This window comes from Papio anubis, chromosome 1 (assembly GCF_008728515.1).
Source record: "Papio anubis isolate 15944 chromosome 1, Panubis1.0, whole genome shotgun sequence".
Classification (NCBI taxonomy): domain Eukaryota; kingdom Metazoa; phylum Chordata; class Mammalia; order Primates; family Cercopithecidae; genus Papio; species Papio anubis.
In genome coordinates, this window is record NC_044976.1 from 9,180,909 (window position 1) to 9,204,342 (window position 23,434).

At 42.0% G+C, this 23,434-nt stretch overlaps 1 protein-coding gene across 8 annotated transcripts in view; it reads left to right on the forward strand.

Moving 5' to 3' along the window:
- Positions 1-23,434, forward strand: part of KIF1B (kinesin family member 1B) — a 175,154-nt gene that overhangs the window by 108,438 nt on the left and 43,282 nt on the right. For 6 of the 8 annotated variants that reach the window (XM_021941628.2, XM_021941579.2, XM_021941673.2 and 3 more), the window contains 11 exons: positions 1,522-1,615; positions 3,227-3,375; positions 5,680-5,858; positions 6,555-6,692; positions 8,204-8,452; positions 15,330-15,448; positions 17,812-17,897; positions 18,229-18,358; positions 18,526-18,688; positions 20,951-21,041; positions 23,226-23,344. In XM_021941628.2, coding sequence (XP_021797320.1) covers positions 1,522-1,615; positions 3,227-3,375; positions 5,680-5,858; positions 6,555-6,692; positions 8,204-8,452; positions 15,330-15,448; positions 17,812-17,897; positions 18,229-18,358; positions 18,526-18,688; positions 20,951-21,041; positions 23,226-23,344 — 1,517 coding nt within the window. The remainder of the gene's footprint in view (positions 1-1,521; positions 1,616-3,226; positions 3,376-5,679; positions 5,859-6,554; positions 6,693-8,203; positions 8,453-15,329; positions 15,449-17,811; positions 17,898-18,228; positions 18,359-18,525; positions 18,689-20,950; positions 21,042-23,225; positions 23,345-23,434) is intronic. The other 2 variants (XM_021941811.2, XM_021941768.2) reach the window with 1 other exon arrangement.

Sequence of the window (23,434 nt, forward strand, 5' to 3'; positions counted from 1 at the left end):
GTCTCTTTCTTAACCCTACGTATTTTATTTTCACTAAAATGCAAGTTTTTCAAATTAACAACCTAAGGAAACTTTTTAGACATTTGTCCCCTATTCTCTCCCCACCGTGAGAGTTTAATATCTCAGATTTACTACATTATCTGTATACTGTATATATTTGTACTTCATTTTTTTTTTTTTTTTTTGAGACGGAGTCTCGCTCTGTCACCCAGGCTGGAGTGCAGTGGCCGGATCTCAGCTCACTGCAAGCTCCGCCTCCCGGGTTCACGCCATTCTCCTGCCTCAGCCTCCCGAGTAGCTGGGACTACAGGCGCCTGCCACCTCGCCCGGCTAACTTTTTGTATTTTTAGTAGAGACGGGGTTTCACTGTGTTAGCCAGGATGGTCTCGTTCTCCTGACCTCGTGATCCGCCCGTCTCGGCCTCCCAAAGTGCTGGGATTGCAGGCTTGAGCCACCGCGCCCGGCCTGTACTTCATATTTTAAAAGACTAAGATTTTTTTCATCCTCTCAGAACCATTTTTTGGCCATTTGGGGTGATATTACCCTTATTGAAAAATGCGTGGAGTAGATGAAAAAATGAAGGATAAATCTGATTTGTATTACAATAATCCTTTTTTTTTTCTCTTCTGTGACAGAGTGCAGTGGCGCAATCTCTGTTCACTGCAACCTCTGCCTCCCGGGTTCAAGCAGTTCTCCTGCCTCAGCCTCCTGAGTAGCTGGGATTACAGGCACGTGCTACCACGGCAGCTAATTTTTGTATTTTTAGTAGAGACAGGGTTTCTCCATGTTGGTTAGGCTGGTCTCGAACTCCTGACCTCAGGTGATCCCCCCGCCTCAGCCTCCCAAAGTGCTGGGATTACAGGCATGAGCCACTGCACCTGGTCAGTAATCCATCTTATAATTGCATATTGAAAATAAAGTGTCTTACTTGAATAACTAATTGCAATCTATAAATTATTTCAGTCCTAATAGCACTGTGAGCTTTTGGTTACCTGAAGGCTAAACTCATCCTACTGATCAAAGAGTAATTTTTCACCCATAGGAAGCATCAAAGTCTACAATCTTAATTTTTTTTTTCCTTCCAAAGAGTTAGATAATTGAGATTTTTTATGATACTGGTGACTTTAATCTTTTTTAATATTGTTTTTCTCTGGAATTTATTGATATATATTACCTGAATATATTCTAATGCTTAAGGTATACACACATTATTTCACTTAAAAATTCCCACTTTCTCCTACCACTACCCCAGGTAAAGAACTCTTGAGTCTTTGAGGAAGTAGAAACATACTGTAGTGGGTTTTTTCTTTTTCACATTTACCCATTACAGACCATCTTGTGTGATTTGTGGGTTTTTTCCCTGAACATTTCTCTGTATGTCTTTTTATTATTGTTTCCTGCCTTTGTCTCTTTTCTTTGTCCTTTGCTTTCTCTACTTCCCCCAATATTCCTTCCATTTCTCTTTCCCTGCCCTCTGATTTCTTCCCACTCCTACATGTTATCTCCTTTCTTTTCATTCAGGACTATGAGAGTAAATTGCAGGCCTTGCAGAAGCAGGTTGAAACCCGATCCCTGGCTGCAGAAACAACTGAAGAGGAGGAAGAGGAGGAAGAAGGTGAAATCTAGAGACTGAAACTTTCCTGTGTATATCTTTTTGAAGTTATATTATCAAATTAGTCATTTATGCATAATCAAAGCTGAATTCCTCTTAGTTGGACCTATCATTTATCGACATTTTACTGAGCCAGTTTACAGATGATTGAATAGATGTGCAGTGTTGAGAATCCAGGCTGTATTTTATGAGGTGGGAATGGGGGTGATAGTGTTCTTAGACCTTCACAAGGTTTCTAAACACATCTTGATTTAAATCCCTTAGAAAGTTTACATGCACTGTCTCTCATATTACTGTAGATATGACTTTTATATATCTATTAAAAATACAGAGCTTAATCTTTGTGAAGACAGTCTGTTCAATTTGAAGCCATTTCTGGCAAATTTCTAGTCATATTGCTTAGTCATGTTTGCCTATCTTAGATTTTCCAGCATTTCTTAGTTGAGTTAGGGCTTTCATTGTTACTTATTGCCTTATAATGCCGTATAAACAGTTATCACAGTTCATTTTTCCACCCAACCTCTTGGCAATCTCAAGGCTTCAAACTAACTTTGAAGGAACTCTTAAGTTATGTATTACATTTCTTATTTATTTATTTACTTATTTATTTTTGGACAGAGTTTTGCTCATGTCGCCCAGGCTGGAGTGCAATAAATAGTGCAGTCTTGGCTCACCGCAACTTCCGCCTCCTGCCTCAGCCTCCTAAGTAGTTGGGATTACAGGGATGCGCCGCCACGCTCGGCTAATTTTGTGTTTTTAGAGGAGACGGGGTTTCACCGTGTTGTTCAGGCTGGTCTCAAACTCCTGACCTCAGGTAGATCTGCCTGCCATGGCCTCCCAAAGTTCTGGGATTACAGTCATGAGCCACTGCGCCCAGCCAATTTCTTATTTTTAAATAAGCAAGATGGTACCTTTTTTCTCTCTGTAATAGAAAAAAATAAATACATGAAGTCATACAATATAACAGAGGTCAGGAGTTTGTCTTTTTTTGTTTTTTGAGACAGAGTCTCACTTTGTCCCCCAGGCTGGAATGCAGTGGTGCAGTCTCAGCTCACTGCAACCTCTGCTTCCTGGGTTCAAGCAATTCTTATGCCTTAGCCTCCGGAGTAGCTGGGACTAGAGGTGCGTGCCACCACGCCTGGCTAATTTTTGTAACTTTAGTAGAGATATGGTTTCTCCATGTTGGCCAGGCTGGCCTCAAACCCCTGACAGGTGATCCGCCCACCTCCGCCTCCCAAAGTGCTGGGATTATAGACATGAGCCACTGCGCCTAGCCAGGAGTTTTTTTTTTTTTTTTTTTTTTTTTTTTTTTATTGTGGCCACATGTTATAATCATACCTTTTTTTAAAAACAGAGAAAAATTTATTTCTTTGTTATTCTATTTTAAATAAATCCAAAAGTAAGATTTTTTAAGATTTTCTGAAATGTGTATATTGCTTTCATAGTATCAACAGAATTTGGTAAGCTTTACTAAAAAGAAGAAGAAACAAAAGCAGCTGAATGGAGAGAAACTGGAAAACACCTCACCTTGATAAAAGAGATAAGCTAGAAGAGAGATGTAATTTTTATATAGTTGTAAGATTGCCTTTAAATATGCATCATTCATTCTTTCAGTTCCTTGGACACAGCATGAATTTGAGTTAGCCCAATGGGCCTTCCGGAAATGGAAGTCTCATCAGTTTACTTCATTACGGGACTTACTCTGGGGCAATGCCGTGTACCTAAAGGAGGCCAATGCCATCAGTGTGGAATTGAAAAAGAAGGTATGGAGCAGGAGGACGCAGGAGAGCTGGAGGCAAAGCTAAGCCTGCTGTGGGTGCATCAGGGCTCTCACCTTAAATTAACCTTTCCTTTGGGGGAACTCAGCAGCTTTGTGCTATAAAACAGCTTTATATATGTCTTTATTTCATATATGTGCCTGGAACATAGTAGGTACTACTTAAATTTTTGTTAAATAAATTTTTTTAAAAACAGATGTTTTCTAGCTTATTTTACAAATAGACTATATTCCTGACAAAAACTGGAGAAACATAGTAGTAGAAAAATACTTCTCTTGGGTTTCTGAATAATTTTAATTTTCTTCTGCTTTTCTATTATTAAGTTTGCACCTCTATGTTTGCTTTGCCTCTTTGCCATTGATCTGCTCCCCCTCTGGGGTCTGTGAGGCACTGTTGTGTAGCGGACAAACACACGCACCCTGGACCCAGACAGTCCAGGTTCCAGTCCCAGCTCCATGAGTGGTGTCGATCCCGGTAGCCCTGTGCCTCCATTCCCCCATCTACATAATGGGGTTGGTAACAGTACCTGGCACCAAGGGATTTTGTGAGGAATGAAAATGGGCATATGCATAAACCACTTAAAATAGTACCTGGCATGGTAAAAGGAATGAATGTTATTCATTTTTGTAAGTATTACCACAACTTCACACCAAACCTTAGATTCAGTCTTCTGTACGCTCCACTGTTTATCAGTTTCTTCACTGCTAAGATTACAGTGGAAGACCATATTGTGTAGTAGGTAAGAGCACGGACCACCTGACTTTGGGGAAATTAATTATCTTCTCCTAGAACTAAATTCTAGTTCTAGGGAATAAGATATCTTCTTCATTCATAATCTCGGCAGCCTTTCTCATTTTATAATTATTTATTAGCCACTCCTGAAGTAGACTAAATAAAGGCAGTAACTGTCTTTTTTTCTTACTGCTGTGCATAGCATTTAATTAATATTAAATAATTGTTTAATAATAATTTGTTGGTGAAAATATAACGTGGTAGTGAGAAATAAATGATGCAATGTTGTGAAGTACTTACCATATAATCAACACTTTTTGTTTTGAGACAGAGTCTGGCTCTGTCACCCAGGCTGGAGTGCAGTGGCACGATCTCGGCTCACTGCAAGCTCCGCCTCCCGGGTTCACACCATTCTCCTGCCTCAGCCTCCCAAGTAGCTGAGACTACAGGCACCTGCCATTACGCCTGGCTAATTTTTTGTATTTTTAGTAGAGACGGAGTTTCACCGTGTTAGCCAGGGTGGTCTCAATCTCCTGACCTCATGATCCGCCCCCCTCGGCCTCCCAAAGTGCTGGCATTATAGGCGTGAGCCACCGTGCCCGGCCATAAACACTTTTTTATGAGATAGGATCTGGCTCTGTCGCCCAGACTGGAGTACAGTGGCGCAATTATGGCTCACTACAGCCCTGGTCTGGGCTCAGTTTGTAGAGACAGGGTCTCACTGTGTTGCCTAGGCTGGTCTTGAACTCCTGGGCTCAAGTGATCCTCCTGCCTCAGCCTTCCAGAGTGCTGGGATTACAGGTGTGAACTTTCATGCCCAATCAGATAAACGCTTTTAAGAGCAGTAGTTGCAATCCTCTGAATTTAAAATAGGAAACCTTGCTGTGTTTTCATCCTCTCTTATTAGTGAGGGACTAGATATGCATTTTGTGGTCCACCTTTTGGTCTCTGGTATAAATTCTATTAAAAGTCTTCATTCAGTCAATCAAAATATATTTATCAAGATTTTATGCCAGGCATGGTGGATTGTGCCTGTGATCTGAGCCGTTTGTGAGGCCGAGGTTGGTGGATCATTTGAGGTCAGGAGGTCAAGACCAGCCTGGGCAACATCGTAAAAACCCATCTCTACAAAAAATAAAAAAATATTAGCTGGGCTGGTGATGAATGCCTGTAGTCCCAGTTATACAGGAGGCTGAGGTGGTAGGATCACCTGAGCCTAGGAGGTGGAGGCTACAGTGATCTGTGATTGCACCACTGCACCCAGCCTGGGTGACAGAGTGTAACCTTGTCCCCTCCGTGCCTTCCCCCTGAAGAAGATTTTAGTATGTGCAAAAACACTGCCAGGCTAGGAAAACAAAGTCCTTAAATAGCTTGATTTGAAGTTAGGATTATTCCCTGTGACTGCTAACAGGTGGCCATATTTTTCAGTTAGTCACAAGCTATTTGTTGAGCACATACAGCACATTTGACCTCTTTCCCGTTGGGCATGATTGTATCATCTTCTCTGAAGCTTGCTTGCTGAAGACCATTTGTCAATGGTTTATTCTTTCCATTCAGGTGCAGTTTCAGTTTGTTCTGCTGACTGACACACTGTACTCCCCTCTGCCTCCTGAATTACTTCCCACTGAGATGGAAAAAACTCACGAGGACAGGCCTTTCCCTCGCACGGTGGTAGCAGTAGAAGTCCAGGATTTGAAGAATGGAGCAACACACTATTGGTCTTTGGAGAAACTCAAGTATGAAAACATTCATAAAGGCTGATTGTTTTATTTAGGAAATAACAATGACTTGCTCAAGTGAGCTCCTTCCAACTTTCCTCTCTCTGAGGACACCGTTGCTTCCTTCCCTGTACTTTCTAAACGCTGTTGCTGGCCAATGGTATCACCATCCGTTTTCTTTTAAGTGAATAAATTGCACTCCTCACACAACTCTGACATTTGTAGATATTTAAGTTTACCCTCCATAGACCCTCTTTTAAATTTTAAATTTTCCAGTTTTATCATATTTCTGTTTCAGATTTGAAACTTATCTTTTCTATCCTGGACCTCAGGATAATCAATAATAAACATGGAAGTTATAATCTAGCTTCTTTTATATTTAGTATTATGAGATACCTCCCCCTGTCTCAGTGTATTTGAGGTGTCACATACAGTTGACCTACAGTATTCCCCCTTATGACTTTTCACCCGGTAGAGGATAGGTGGCCATTCTTGACTTTTGATGGCTTATCTCTAGAATCAAGACACTTTGGATACTGAGTGTTGGCTTCTGTACTTTTGGCCTTCATTCTTTTTAAGTAACATTAAATAGTGGGAGCAACTCCTTTTTTTTTTTTTTTTTTTGAGAAAATCTTGAATAGAAGATGCTTCTAAAGTGAAAGGTTAATGCAATTTCATTATATTAACCCAATGTGCTTTGTGTTTACTAAATAGGCAGAGGCTGGATTTGATGCGAGAGATGTATGATAGGGCAGGGGAGATGGCCTCCAGTGCCCAAGACGAAAGCGAGACCACTGTGACTGGCAGCGATCCCTTCTATGATCGGTTCCACTGGTTTAAACTTGTGGGGAGGTATGTGATGATTTTGTTGATATCTTCTTTTAAAATAATGGTTTTATTCAACAAACCTGAGCAGATAATATAAAAATTTAAGCAGAAAAAAAGAGTGTAAAAAGGCCTTGTCTATAATCTTATCCACTCACAACCACTGCATCATTTGGTGTATTTCCCTTCAGTTATATTCAGCAGGCATTTTTGTTTCGAGTCTCAAACTTTCAGCCAAAGTATTTAAATCTTCCCTGACTTTAAACTTACGAAGTGTTCTGTACTTAAGATAAATTTAGAAGGAAAAGAAAACTTATGCCTGTATCCCACACAGTTTAAATTCATAGTACAGTTTATCAGACACAATCTCTTCATGATCTGATTTGTTTTTCCTTTTTTTAAAAGGCGATTCATCGCACTTTAGTCATTGCAAGGGTGAATTGCACCTTGGTAGTCCCCTTCAGCCTCATATTTTATACATTATTTCCAGCACTTAATGAAAACACGTAGTGCCTCTATGAGTCCATATTGAATCAAGTTCTTAGAGGTTTCAAATTTTCAAAACAGGGAAATTTAAGTTTTGAGCTTACGATTTCAGAATTTGAATTGCTTTTTCAATTGCAGAAAACCCTGTGATGGGCTGGGCGCGGTGGCTCACGCCTGTAATCCCAGCACTTTGGGAGGCTGAGGCGGGTGGATCATGAGATCAGGAGATCGAGACCATCCTGGCTAATATAGTGAAACCCCGTCTTTACTAAAAATACAAAAAATTAGCAGGGCACAGTGGTGGGCGCCTGTAGTCCCAGCTACTCGGGAGGCTGAGGCCAGAGAATGGCGTGAACCCAGGAGGCGGAGCTTGCAGTGAGCTGAGATTGCGCCACTGCACTCCAGCCTGGGCGACAGAGCGAGACTCCGTCTCAAAAAAAAAAAAAAAAGAAAAGAAAACCCTGTGATGGTTTTTAAAGAGGCTGGGTAAAAAGGAGTTACTGAAGTCATAGTGTGTTGTGGAAATGAAGTAAATCTTTTCCACTCTACTCTGATAGCAAAGTAGTTTTTCTAAGAGATGAATTGGCCAAACACATCTTACCCTAGCAAAGCATGTGCTGCTTTGCCATATACCATTTCATCCATTTTGGTTTCTGCTCCAAGATGACGTGAGCATTTCAGTAAAGATTGAAAGCCTTCTTGTTTCACTTTGATGTTGAGTGGGTCCTTGGAGGCCTGGATGCTGATCTTTTATGTGAACTGGAGAATGTAAACGTGTTATAGTACAGTATTTACCTAGGATGGTCTACTCACGTGTTTCCTTTGCTTTTCTTGTTCTAAGGATCAGTCCTTATATAACTTTTTCAACTTGCCCTTGTTCCCTTTCACCTGACCCAAATGATTTATGCTTATTTTATCCTTTTGCTTTTCCATTTGCTTTTATTGTGTTGATTCCCCAGTGGATTCTGTCCTGTTGGCACCTATTGCTTCCTGTTTAACCAACTATTCCTCTCTCCCTGGCTGTGTTAATTGGCGTCTTACCTGGTGTCTAGCTCCCCCATTTTCCACGGCTGTGTGAATGAGCGCCTTGCCGACCGCACACCCTCCCCCACTTTTTCCACGGCTGATTCCGACATCACTGAGCTGGCTGACGAGCAGCAAGATGAGATGGAGGATTTTGATGATGAGGCATTCGTGGATGACGCCGGCTCTGACGCAGGGACGGAGGAGGGATCAGATCTCTTCAGTGATGGGCATGACCCGTTTTACGACCGATCCCCTTGGTTCATTTTAGTGGGAAGGTTGGTGAGGTTATTGTGAGAAAGGCGAAAAGGGACCAGCTCTTGCTCTGAAGGCCTCCCTGCTTGCGCAATTTTGGATAACCTTGCATTAGCCAATTCAACTCATGAATGCTCTTTTTCAAGTTCTCCAATACTTCAAGTTCTTTGTCAGTGCTGGTCTGGCTGAGACAGTTCTCAGGCATTGTGTGTGAGGTCCTCAGTCTGCTCAGCACAATACGCAGCAATATATGAAGACTGCATGGAAGACACCTTGTCTTAAATTGTCCAGTAATTTTGTTCTGAGGAGGGGAACCCCAAAGGAGAAAGTAAAACTAAGAGTCAAATGTGGTGGGTTCAGTGAATAGTATTATGGTCTAGATGTTTCCTTTTCAAAGGATTGTGATTGAAAAAGCATATGGAGATAACATGAGAGAGGGGGCAGTGCGAGGCCAAGGTTTGGCTGAAGAATTTGTGGTACTGCAGGAGTCAGAGGACAAAAGTAGATTCAGGAGTAGAGTTAAGTTTATTTTTTGCTTAGTCTACTGAGTCCTAAAAAGAATCAGGAAAGTTAAGCTTCTCCTTTACCTAAAATGGATGCCTTTCTTTGGCCAGTTTCACTGAGCCTGTCTACGGATCTTTGGCATCTGCTAAAATTTTAACCTATAGGGTTTATAATGATAAAGCTCAGAAAATCATCTATTGACCCCATCAACAGTGAATATTGGCTGGGCGCGGTGGCTCACCCTTGTAATCCTAGCACTTTGGCTCACGCCTGTAATCCAGCAGTTTGGGAGGCCAAGGTGGATGGATCACCTGAGGTCAGGAGTTTGAGACCAGCCTGCCCAACATGGTGAAACCCCGTCTCTACTAAAAACACAAAAAATTAGCCGGGTATGATGGTAGGTGCCTGTAATCCCAGCTACTCAGGAGGCTGAGGCGGGAGAATCACTTGAACCCGGGAGGCAGAGGTTGCAGTGAGCCAAGATTGCACCACTGCACTCTAGCCTGGGTGACAAGAGCGAAACTCTGTCTAAAAAAAAAAGAACAATGAATATTTGTTCGGTGCTATATGAAACTGCTTTGTGTTAAGAGTAGTTCACCAAACTGAGGCATTGTCTCTGGCTTTCAGTTTGTGCATCCATCTGTCAGTGATGCAGAACTCTCTATGCACATGTTCCTGATACTGGTGTCTTTGTTCATCTCCAGCTTTCATGCTGAGGTGATTTAAATTACAAGTTCAACAGTAGAGCGCCCATTGGATTAACCAAAAAGTTTCTGGCCATAAACTTTGTCCCAATGCTAATTACAGTTTCTAAAACTGTTCGCTTGTGTTCTATACTATTGCAGTGAAGAGTAGGCAGCTTCATCTTATGTAACATGGTGAGGAGAAGGCTGACCTAATTGTCAGGAGAAGTCTTGGGTCCTAGGCCATCTCTGTCACTAGGACAAGCAACTTAAACTGAAGCCTTTTGGGCTCTCAAGTGTAAAGTGAGTAACAGGTAGAAATAAAGAGCCATAAAGATCTTTTTCAGCTTTCATATTCTGTCATCTACACTAGCAAAAATGAATATCCTGGTTAAGACTTCTACTAAGAAGCATTTGTATTTTGAGGAAGTTGTATGGTAACTGGAGACAATCCCGCTTAATGTGGAAATTAACTGAGGATACATGTATTGTTTTGTCTCTAGTCTTATAGTTTTATTTCTTTTAATCATATCAGATGTAAGTATAGATATAAAGCAATCAACTCTATTTTGATTTTCACATAAAATACTTATGAGCTGTGGCTCAGGAATTGACTTTTCCATTTGTTTAGATTCCCAGGTTCTAACCTTGTAAGAAAGGACTGGGGGAGGAAGTGAAATAATATAATAACAATCAGTAAAGTGAAGAATAGCTTTCCATTTTTGCCCTTGACTACATTTCTCTTCTGCAAACAAAATTTACAGTAATGCATCATCACCCAGTTGTGTAGTGTCATTGTATGTGTAAGGAAAGTAACTAGTTTCCTGTTTTTGTGATTCACAAGGTTGGATTTCCCCTATTGGCATATAATTTCAAATATAATTCACTTGTAAAATTTTTAGTTTGTGGCTGGGTGCGGTGGCTCACGCCTGTAATCCCAGCACTTTGGGAGGCTGAGGTGGGCAGATCATGAGGTCAAGAGTTTGAAACCAGCCTGAACAATGTGGTGAAACCTTGTCTCTACTGAGAATACAAATATTAGCCAGGCATGGTGGGTTGTGCCTGTAATCCCAGCCACTCAGGAGGCTGAGGCAGGACAATCACTTGAACCCGGGAGGCAGAGGTTGCAGTGAGCCGAGATCATGCCACTGCACTCCAGCCTGGGCAACAGAGCAAAGACTCCGTCTGGGGGGAAAAAAACATTAGTTTCTTGTGAAATTCCATTAGTAAGTTTGTTTTTTAGCCATGACTGCCTCTGCTAAAACTTTATATTGCACATGAAAAGAGCTTGTCCCTTTAGCTATTCTCTTATGGCATGCTGGGATGTTATGAACCATCCATCATAATTTGGGATGAAATGTAAAATATTTAAGCTAGTCTTCTGGGTTAAAAGGGGGTTAAAGATGATTATTCTGTGATCTAAGTACCTTAACTGACATTCTTTCTATAAGTAGCACCATAATTTTGCTAATTTTTCTTATCTTTATGTTGACCAGTTTGTTTCCCTTTTTGAAGTAACTTCATTGAACTTTCTGCTAATGTATCTTTTACGTTTTCCCCTCTCTCATCCCTGTTCTCCTTCAGTCTGCTAGGTCAAAGTATAAAGATTCTCAAAAATGCAGAGTAATTATGAAAATTCTGTTTAAAAAGCTTCAGAATAGAATGTTTATGTAGCATTGATTTGGAGCTAAGGGCTATATTCTGGTAACATGACAAGGTGCTGTCTAGTGAATGTGTGATTGTATAGTCATGGAGCTGATGTCCCTGCCATAGAATTACAGAATTATCTAAAAAGGGAAATCTATAATAATGGCCTTCAATGCTCCCACACTTGGACTAGCCTTTGCCATAGGCAGACAGGCAATCTCATCTTTAGTGTGTGTGCAAACAGTGCTTTAATATAATGTGTGCTTAATATAAGCTTTCTTAAAAAAAAAAAAAAAAGGGACTCCTGCTTTTGAATAGCTATTTTTTGAAATAAATTAGATAGGAATCTAAATGTGTTCTGTGTAGTTAATACCTAGTATGAGCTGGCTCTGAAAAATCAACCTAGTATAAGTTGGATGGCTTTGCTTTTCTGCTTCTGGTATAACCCATTTTTCTGGAAAAGCTTCCACTTCTACTTAAAGATAAGAGAGAAATCATTTTCCTGTTCCCTTATGTACATGTTCACTTACCAAATATTTATAGAGTGGCCCAGCTCTCTGCAGACAGTGGTGAGCAAAACCAGACATGGTTCCTGCCCTCATAGACTTATAGTCTGATGGATGACACAGACATAAATTAAATAATTGCACAAATAAATGTAAATTATAGCAATGATGAAATAGTTGTGTGTGTTGCCGGAGATCACATAACATTGGGGGACCTGTTATGAGAAAGTGGTGTTTGAAATAAGACCTGAAGATGTGAAATCAAAGGCATGAGGCCAGGTGTGGTGTCTCACACCTGTAATCCCAGCACTTTGGGAGGCTGAGGTGAGTGGATCACCTGAGATCAGGAGTTTGACACCAGCCTGGCCAACATGGTGAAACCCAGTCTCAAAAAAAAAAAAAAAATCAAAGGCATGAGGTGTAGGCATCAAGTGCAGAGAGGACTCCAGGCAGGGGACATGTGCAATGGCTCTTTAATGGGCCAGGCCTTGAAATGGACAAGTCTAGCTGGGGTGCCCATAATAGAGGAGAGTGATCTGTGTATGCGTTGACTTTGAAAGTGAAATTATCCATTTGATACCTTACGCCAAATTCTTAGTCTTTTAAATTCTGTTGCAGTAGTTGTTGTTTGATGGTTTTGTTTAGAACTTTTTAGAACTTTTCATTCTTACATTTTTTTACACCAGAGCTTCAACTCTCTGTTTCTTAGCATTTCTGTCTCCTGCTTTGGAGCAGACTGAAAGGGAAGTGGCATTATTTCATCTGATTTAATGTTCATTCGCAGTTATTTTTGTTATATTTTTCATTTTCATTTCATTTATGCTCTAGTCATATTAACATTTGTTTTTCTGTGATGTATTATGTCTGTTTTCATAATTTTCATTACTTTGAGTTGAAATCCCAAATACCCAGTCCGTCCTCCTCCTCTCTTTGTTTTAAAATAGATTTCAGAACAGGAAAAGCATCAGATAAGCATGCGTGTCACTTGGTTTTGTTTGATTTATTGATACAAGTGTCTATCTTTGTCTTTTGTCTTATGTTCGAAGATCAGCATATACCAAATGGGAAGACCAGAATCATACTAGGAACTAGATTCTATTTCCCTTTCACTAATTGGAATGAACACTCTTTAGCTTTGTGAGCACCAGTTTTTATTGCTTTTTTAAAAAAGTAATAGCTACAAAATAATGAAAGAAGAAGAAAATACCAAAGATAGGACTTTGCTAGTTTGCTTGAAATATAAAGTGTTAGAGCTATATTTTACCTTTTTCTTATGCATTTCTGAATTAGGTTTTGAACTCTAGGAGCAAAAGCAAACCTTTTAGGCATCAACTGTCATCTTCTCCCTTAACGTTTGTCTTTTTTCTTTTTTTTTTTTTTTGAGACGAAGTCTCACTCTTGTCCTCCAAGCTGGAGTGCAATGGTGTGATCTTGGCTCACTGCAACCTCCGCCTCCTGGGTTCAAACGATTCTCCTGCCTTGGCCCCCGCAAGTAGCTGGGATTACAGGCGCCTGCCACCATGCCTGGCTAATTTTTGTATTTTTAGTAGAGACGGGGTTTCACCATGTTGGCCAGGCTGGTCTTGAACTCCTGACCTCAGGTGACCCATCCACCTGGGCCTCCCAAAGTGCTGGGATTACAGGCGTGAGCCACCATGCCTGGCCCTTAACATTTGTCTTGATGCCCATTCAGAGTCTCCTCTAATCTTAGAACTCAAAAATTTCTGGCTGCAGAGCTTCTGTGTCCATATGTGTCTGCTGACCTCACCTTGTCAGTCACCCTGCCTGAAAATAATAGTCATTTCTTTTTTTTTTTTTTTTTTTTTTTTGAGACAGAGTCTCACCCTGTCACCTAGGCTAGAGAGCAGTGGTGCAATTTCGGCTCACCACAACCTCCGCCTCCCGGGTTCAAGCGATTCTCTTGCCTCAGCCTCTCGAATAGCTGGGACAACAGGTGCACGCCACCATGCCTGGCTAATTTTTATATTTTTAGTAGAGATGGTGTTTCACCGTGTTGGCCAGGCTGGTCTCGAACTCCTGGCCTTAGGTGATCCACCTACTCAGCCTCCCAAAGTGCTGGGATTACAGTCATGAGCCACCATGCCCAGACAATAATAGTCATTTCTGAAAGTAACAATGAATGGCCAGGCTTGGTGGCTCACTCCTGTAATCCCAGCACTTTGGGAGGCTAAGGTGGGGGGATCACCTAAGGTCAGGAGTTCGAAACCAGCCTGACCAACATGGAGAAATCCTGTCTCTAGTAAAAATATAAAATTAGCCAGGCATGGTGTCACATGCCTGTAATCCCAGCTACTCAGGAGGCTGAGGCAGGAGAATTGCTTGAACCCGTGATCTGGAGGTTGCAGTCAGCCGAGATCACACCACTGCACTCCAGCCTAGGCAGTAAGAGCGAAACTCCATCTCAAAATAAATATATAAATAAGGTAACAATAAAGACCCATAGGCCAGGCATGGTGGCTCACGCCTGTAATCCCAACACTTTGGGAGGCTGTGGCGGGTGGATCATGAGGTCAGGGGATCAAGACCATCCTGGCTAACACGGTGAAAACCCCTCTCTACTAAAAATACAAAAAAATTAGGCAGGCGTGGTGGTGTGTGCCTGTAGTCCCAGCTACATGGGAGGCTGAAGCAGGAGAATGGTGTGAACCCAAGAGGTGGAGCCTGCAGTGAGCCGAGATCACACCACTGCATTCCAGCCTGGGTGACAGAGTGAGACTCCATCTTAAAAACAAACAAACAAAAAACAATAAAGACCCGTAATGCTGTGATACGGAATTTATTTTAGAGTTATTAGCTGTATTTTGGCCCATTTTCCTGCCTTTTTTGTCTCCTGGTTTCTGTTTTATCTATTGGGAAAAATGAAACAAAACCTCTTTATAATTTCTTAAATTAAAAGGTTAGGCTTGCCTGGGCATGGTGGCTCACGCCTGTAATCCCAGCACTTTGGGAGGCTGAGGTGGGCGGATCACAAGGTCAGGAGATTGAGACCAGCCTGGCCTACATGGTGAAACCCCATTTCTACTAAAAATACAAAAATTAGCTGGGCATGGTGGTGTGTGCCTGTAATCCCAGCTACTCGGGAGGCTGAGGCAGGAGAATCACTTGAACCAGGGAGTTGGAGGTTGCAGAGAGCCGAGATCATGCCACTGTACTACAGCCTGGCCACAGAGTGAGACTCTGTCTCAAAAAAAAGGTTAAGCTCTTGAATGGGCTCCTCTAACCTGCCCCCAGCAGCATTCATAGAGCAGTATCTTGAAAGTCTGCTTCCAGGTGTGACTCTTCTCCCTACAGTAGTTAAGTTTTAGAGCGTGATTTGGTGTGTGTTGGTCTTCGTCAACAGTTCTGCCAAGCATTTGCTTGTTCATGATCTGTGCTGAAAAGGCAGCTGGAGGCAAATCTGAGAGGATAGGACTGAGAAGGGGTCTTAAGACAAGGCCAGAAGTCAGCTCACAGTTGCAGGAAGATGTTCTCAGTGAACCTGAAAGCAGTTTCTCTCTCCATGGATGCTCTGACATTTGTCTCCTGGTTTCTGTCTCTAGGGCATTTGTTTACCTGAGCAATCTGCTGTATCCTGTGCCCCTGATCCACAGGGTGGCCATCGTCAGTGAGAAAGGTGAAGTGCGGGGATTTCTGCGTGTGGCTGTACAGGCCATTGCAGGTAGGTGACCCTCTTCTGAAATGAGAGCTGTGAGTTCTTTAGAGACAAAGCAGGCCAGTTCCGCGTGGGTCACGCTTATATTACACAGACAAACTGTGGAGAGTTTGTATGTGTAATATACATACACATACTTTGGAGAAAGCCTTTATTGCTCCTTTCTAGCAATTGTTCCCAAGTATCACAAATAGATCCTGCTTAGTCCAGACTATTGCTATTTTGCAATAATGGGGTAAAGAGATTTTCTTAAACATGTTACAGAGCAGCTCTTGCATTAACTATATAAAAGTCATTGGCCTTTTTTTTAATTTTCAAGATAGGGTCTCACTTTGTCATCCAGGCTGGAGTGCAGTGGTGCAATCATATCTCACTGCATCTTTTACAAAACTCCAGGCTGAGCCATCCTCCCACCTCAGCCACCTAAATAGCTGGGACTGCAGACGCACACCACCTCCCAGCTAATTTTTTTTTTTTTTTTTTTTTTTTTGAGATGGAGTCTGGCTCTGTCGCCCGGGCTGGAGTGCAGTGGCCGGATCTCAGCTCACTGCAAGCTCCGCCTCCCGGGTTTACGCCATTCTCCTGCCTCAGCCTCCCGAGTAGCTGGGACTACAGGCGCCCGCCACCTTGCCCGGCTAGTTTTTTGTATTTTTTAGTAGAGACGGGGTTTCACCGTGTTAGCCAGGATGGTCTCGATCTTCTGACCTCGTGATCCGCCCGTCTCGGCCTCCCAAAGTGCTAGGATTACAGGCTTGAGCCACCGCGCCCGGCCCTCCCAGCTAATTTTTAAGTTTTTTATTGAGTTAGGGTTTCATTATGTTGCCCAGCATAGTCTCGAACCCCTGAGCTCAACCAATCTTCCTGCCCTGGCCTCCCAAAATGCTGGGATTACAGGTGTGGGCCATTGCACCCGGCCAGTCATTGGCCTTTTGTTTTGTTTTGTTTTGTTTTGTTTTGTTTTGAGACGGAGTCTCACTCTATTGCCCAGGCTGGAGCGCAGTGGCACAATCTCAACTCACTGCAATCTCCACCTCCTGGATTCAAGCAATTCTCATGCCTCAGCCTCCCTAGTAACTGGGATTACAGGCACCTGTCACCATACCCAGGTAATTTTTGTATTTTTAGTAAAGATGAGGTTTCACCATTTTGGCCAGGCTGGTCTCAAACTCTTGACTTCAGATGATCCACCCACCTTGGCCTCCCAAAGTGCTGGGATTACAGGCATGAGCCACTGTGCCCAGCCTGGCCTAAATAATGTATCTTAACTGCTTCATTATTAACAAAGGATTGTTAGGCCTTTGACTTGCTTAGTTTTTTTTTTTTTTTTTTTCTTTTTCTCAGAGTACTTATAATAGACATTTGTTTGGCTGCTGTTTTGTAATGCACGGGTCAAGCTGATACAAGCTGTTTATGGTGGCTTGTGCCTGTAGTCCCAGCTATTTGGGAGGCTGAGGTAGGATTGCTTGAGCCCAGGAGTTTGAGGCCAACTGGCGCAACATAGTGAGACGCCATCTCTTAAAAAACAATTGAAAAAAAAAAAGATTTTGGTATTTTCCATTTTTCCATGATCCAGCCTATGTTCTGAGGAAAGAATGTGGTCATTTTCTGTAATCTTTCTGTCTTAATTGCCAAATGCTGTGCTGTGTCCAGTGACCTTTCAGCCTTTCCCCCATGGAAACTTGTGACACAATCACCAGTATTGAGTATATGGAAGTCTCCTCCACACGTACAATATAATATTTTGAAATACTTGTTGGGTATTATTGACTATTATCTTGCCAGCATGGAGACAGTCAGTATTTCTAGGTGTGACATTTGGACAATCTCAAGAATAAAACAGAATCTTTTTTTTTTTGAGACGGAGTCTCACTCTATCACCCAGGCTGAAGTGCAGTGGCGCGATCTCGGCTCATTGCAACCTCCGCCTCCCAGGTTCAAGGGTTTCTCCTGCCTCAGCCTCCTGAGTAGCTGGGATTACAGACGTGTGCCAGCACGCCCGGCTAATTTTTGTATTTTTAGTAGAGACAGGGTTTCACCATATTGGTCAGGCTGGTCTCAAACTCCTGATCTCGTGATCTGCCTGCCTCAGTCCCCCAAAGTGCTGAGATTACAGGCGTGAGCCACCACGCCCAGTCTAAAACCAATTCTTTATTGACTAGTCTCATTTCTTTATTGACTAGTCTCATTTGAGCTGAAGAAGGTGATCAATCTACATGAATAGAGTGCGAAGCAGCCCATGCCGTGTTACTACTTTGGTATCATTCTCTTATGCCAAAGGACTTGAGTTTATAATCCAGCAAGAGCCTTTTCCCTTCCTCCCGCTGTGTAGTCTCACTCAATTCTTCCTAATTATTTTTTTTCTGCTTTAGCGGATGAAGAAGCTCCTGATTATGGCTCTGGAATTCGACAGTCAGGAACGGCTAAAATATCTTTTGATAATGAATACTTTAATCAGGTGAGAACCTGTCAGGAAGAAGGAAAACCTTGTGGAAAGAAAAAGAATGTTCAGCGTTGGAGACCAGTTCTCCTGTGAAACTGAAAAACATAGGGCGCTGGTTGTCACAGAGTAGTTCAATAGAATATGGGACATGTCTAACAATTATGAAGGTAAAGGTGTATAGACTCAACATTCATATTTTATTCATTGCCTTTCCTCAGACAGCCCTTGGTCCATATAATTTTCCAGTCACTATTATTTGTTGGGCAGATAAACAGAAGTAAGGCAACTGGAGAAAAATATGTTTTTATACTACTTTACCATGTACCTGCCCCTGCCTTTTTTTCAGAGTGACTTTTCGTCTGTTGCAATGACTCGTTCTGGTCTGTCCTTGGAGGAGTTGAGGATTGTGGAAGGACAGGGTCAGAGTTCTGAGGTCATCACTCCTCCAGAAGAAATCAATCGGATGAATGACTTGGGTATGTAGACAGAGTTTACTATGCTTGGGGACATTTTCGACAAAGGGAAAATATTGACCGTTATCAAGGGACGTAGTGGCCTTCGTCAACTAGGAATGGAAAGAATGCCCAACTCCCTCCTCTTTGCATTATTTGAACCATCTGTGTCTTCATTTGACCCTCTTTAGATTTGAAGTCAAGCACTTTGCTGGATGGTAAGATGGTAATGGAAGGGTTTTCTGAAGAGATTGGCAACCACCTGAAACTGGGCAGTGCCTTCACTTTCCGAGTAACAGTGTTGCAGGCCAGTGGAATCCTCCCAGAGTATGCAGATATCTTCTGTCAGTTCAAGTAAGCTGCCCCTTTGCTCTGCCTCCTAGCTAGCTGCTAACCGAGGTGACATCTCTTGTGCACTGTAGAGTGCTTTACGTGTGTGAGGGATTAACACTCTTGAGACAAAGACTAACCAGTCTCTGAAGGAAAATGCTTTCATCACTCCTATGGGAGTGAGAACCAGAAACCTGTCCTGGAATGCAACAGGGTTCCCTGGCAGGAGGAGCATGCCGCGCACCCTGCTGCAGGGCTCTGCTGTGAGCGGTCCCCCTTTACCAGGAATGTAGGGTCTGATCACATAAGCCTGTTGATGAGTCTTTCTAGTTCTCTTCATGTTGAAATGTCTTATTAGTAAATCTGAAAGCAGTGGCTTATCTGGCCACCAATTATGCCTGTTTAATACTCGGGAAAAGGAAAATTTAAACAATGTAAAGAAGGATAAATTCTACATCAACTGAAAAAAGCTAGTATGTGGAGAAGATGTGACACTTGTCATTTGTCATCCACATAGGACTTGCTGTTTCCCGCGGCCCTCTCAGACCCTGTGCTCTAGGTGCTTTCTTCTCAAGACTGCCCCAGGAAAACACTTTTTTGTGAATCTTCAGTTTTAATACCTCCAAACTTCAATGTGTCTTTTCAGTACTTGGGAAGGGCCACAGTACAAGAGACTGAAGTCTGACCCCTCCGTACCTACAGCCCTCAGTTTGCTACTGGTGCCACCAAGAGGCTGCTTTGGGTTCTGCCATCCCTCTCCCCTCAGAGTGTGCCTTGGCCTTCCCATCGGTCGTAGTGCAGTTTATAAAGCTTTTGTACAGGTTTTATCACAGAAAATTGAGTTAAATGTGATCTGAATTAAATGTGATTACTATATAGTAGGCCACTAATATTATTTGCTACAACTCACAATTGTTGAAATATTACCCATCGAGAATTGATTTCACCTATTTAATGTGTTTTCACTCATACCCTCAAACTGAAGGCAGGGTAGTATTGACCAGATGAATCTGTTTTTTGGAACTGTTGCTATTCTAATCAGGCATGTTTTTCATGGAAAACATCTATTTGATTAACTGATGTCTCAAGTGACAATAGTGAGTTGACCTTTGTCCTGCAATCTCCTAAAAAGAGCAGCATCTCCACCTGGTGTTAGCTCTGGGGGAAAGGGCATGTTGCTTGTGTTGAAAGCAGCCTCAAAGGCATCCGTGTTTTTACAGTGGCTCCTCTGGCCTGTGCCGGGAAGGTATGGCTGCAGAGCACTGTGAATGAGTTCACCTTTCACCAGGGAACCCCAAGAATGCTGCAGTGCCAGCAATACAGGAATCAGGGATTTGGAGCACTTGGCACAAACATGCCAGTGTTCTCAGACTGGTGAACTAATTTGGAAGACAACAAGTTCATACTACTGGTCTCTCCCCCGAACTGAAAATATTTTCTTTTTCTCCATTTTTTCTTGATGGAAGGGGTGTCCTTCTGATGGATTTTTCTATCTGGCAGTAAATCTTTGTATTGGGTCCACTTTAACTGTGCAGTTATTTTTATTTCAGACTAATAATAGTGAGAGAAAGAGAAAAAAATAGCATCTCACTATCTGTGAAGATAACTAAATATAGCCCACTGGTTCAACAAATTTTTCCAGAGTGTCTTCTGTGTGTCGAGACCTGTGGGAAAACACTTGCTGTCTGGTGGGGGGAGAGGCATATAAATATATTATTACAGTGAAATCATTGCTATTAAGGAAAAAAACATTACTAGTAATGTGGGAACACAGAACTGTCAGGGTAAGTCAGGAAAGACTGCCTGGAAGAGGTGACATTTGAATCCACAACACTCTTAGGTAACTATGCCAGCCACAGGCTTTCGCACTAACTGTGGAAGCTTGAGTCTGCTAATTTTTTTCTGTACAAAATTGACATTGTTTTTATTTTTAGTAAAAAGCTTTTACAAAGGAAGAGGAGTTAATTGAATTCACTTCTTCACTCTCTCTAAAGCATTCTTGCACATACATCCATTTACTAAGTGATCAGGGTCGGTTAATTTTTCAGTCATTTTTGAAATAAAGTCTAAAATAGGATCAGTTAATTTTTCAGTCATTTTTGAAATAAAATCTAAAATACCCTCTGTGCGATACGGAAAAGGTTCTTGACAAGGGAATGTAAATAACTTAAAGAATCTGCTTAAGCGGAATGCTTCTTTCTATAGGATCCACATTGGGCTCTTGAAACAGATTCTGATAAAACCATTTAATACAGTGTTCATGAGTCTTTTTATTTTTTTATGAAGCTTTCTGCATCGCCATGATGAAGCATTCTCCACGGAGCCTCTCAAAAACAATGGCAGAGGAAGTCCCCTGGGCTTTTATCATGTGCAGAATGTAAGTGGCCAGACCTTTTTGCCAAACGTATGTTTTTCTGGTACCTTGGTTTTCTTAGCGGAGGAAGGGTGATAAGAAGACGTACAAGTCACTGGCTGTGCAGTGGGGGGAGTAGACAATAGAGGGCGTGACTAGAGTGGTGAGGTCATCCACAGTGGCCTGAGCAGCAAGCCTTCTTGTCTGTATTACAATGGGCCTAGTGAGTGGAATGTGGGTTGGTCTGCCAATAATATCTTCCATCAGTTTGAATGCAATGAGTTGTTTTAGTGTTTCTGTCCTAGAAAAATAAGCATGCTTAATAAGAGTTTTGTTAAAGTGAATGCATTGTCCTTTAAACCCTAAGATACTTATGTTGCTCAATTGCAAATAACATAAAAATTATCAAATACCTTCTGTAGCTAAATTAAGATTTAGAGTCTGTTTTCCTTGCAACTGATAGTATAATTAACACATTAATGCCCTTTACAACTGTATTCTTATGTGAAGTAAGAAAACAGATCCTTCCCTCTCTTACATGAAATTTCACTCAAGCTATGTTCCAGAGTCATTATCCTCATCACAATAGCTAACATTCACTGAGAGTTTATTTCGTGTTAGTCACTGTTCTGAGAGTTTTTGTGTAATTTAGTCTTTCCCTTTATACCATAGATTAAGATAATCCCTGTGTTAGCTGAGATGACTGAAGCATAGAGCAATTAAAGTCGCTCATCAGACCAGGCACAGTGGCTCACACCTGTAATCCCAGCACTCTGGGAGGGAGGCAGGTGGATCACTTGAGGTCAGGAGTTTGTGACCAACCTGGCCAACATGGTGAAATCCCATCTGAGGCACAAGAATTGCTTGAACCCAGGAGGGGGAGGTTGCAGTGAGTCGAGATTGCGCCACTGCACTCCAACCTGGGCAACAAAGCAAGACTCCATCTCAAAAAAAAAAAAAAAAGTAGTAATAAAAATAAAGTTACGTATCAGTGTTACAAGAGGCAGAGATAGGACTTAAGCTCAGAGAAATGTAGCTCTGGCATTCAGGATCTTCACTACTACGTGAAACTGTCTCTCATTCTCTTGCTAACCATGTCTGCTCTCTAAAGTAAGAGAGGAAAGGAGAACTTCAAAGATGGAAAAAGCAAACACAAAATATGCTATCTTCTTTTTCATGTTCATATAAATATAAGCAAGCATGTATCTGATAAACTTTGATCAGCTGCTTTGCACAAGGATTGTGCCTGACAACTGGGGAATGCGGATGAATCTCAGATGCTCCCAGTGAGCTTTGAATTACGATAGGGGAAATAAAATGCATACATAAACACCAGTCATGCAAAGATGAACATGAGAAAATATTCACTAAATGCAGTGGGAGTAGAGAAAGGGAAAGTTATTTATATGAATGGAAAACTAACTTAAAATAGTTACTTTTTGTTGGGGAGGATAGTTGGGGGAGAAAGGGGATAGGAAGCTCCCTGAAGGATGTAGTATAAGCAAGAAAAGGTGTGTCAAACTTGGCATTGTGCCTGGCACATAGGCCATAGTCAATACATGCATGGATGTATGGAAGTGCCTTCCAGGCAGGGTTGCAGCCTGGGCCAGTCCTCGGCACAGCAGAAGAGAGAGCAGGTGAAAGGAGCAGCAGATGAGTGAGTGAGCCAGAATGGTAAGCATAGGAAGGGGAACAGGGGCCAAGATCAGTTGAGGCAAATTATGGAAGATCTTGAATACCTGAAACTTGGAAAAATTACTTTAGAATTAAAAACAACATAGGGGATTCCCTGTTTTTTGTTGCAAGAGGCCTAGCAGATTCTGGACACTCAGCAGTAGTAAAGTTGGGCCAGGCATAGTGGCTCATGCCTGTAATCCAGCACTTTGGGAGCTGAGGCAGAAGGATCAGTTCAGTGCATGAGTTAAAGACCGGTCTGGGAAACATAGTGAGATGCTGTCTCTACAAAAAATTGTTTTAAATTAGCCAAGCATGGTGGTGCATGCCTGTAGTCCTAGCTACTCCGGAGCCTGTGGCAGGAAGATTGCTTGAGCCTGGGAGGGTGAGGCTGCATGAGCCTTGTTCGTGCACTACAGAGCAAGACCTTGTCTCAAAAACAAACAAACAAACAAAATCAAAATACCTAAAGTTCTGATTGAAGCAGAAATCTGTGTTTTCTTGTAATCTTTTCCTAATCTTGCTTGGCTGTAGATTGCCGTGGAGATCACTGAATCGTTTGTGGATTACATCAAAACCAAGCCTATTGTATTTGAAGTCTTTGGGCATTATCAGCAGCACCCGCTTCATCTGCAAGGACAGGAGCTTAACAGGTTTGGACCAAATAAGCAAACATTTTTGATGGTATTGTTTTGATTTTTAGTTTCTCGATTGCTGGAAAGGAAGAAATCTTTTGAGGGATT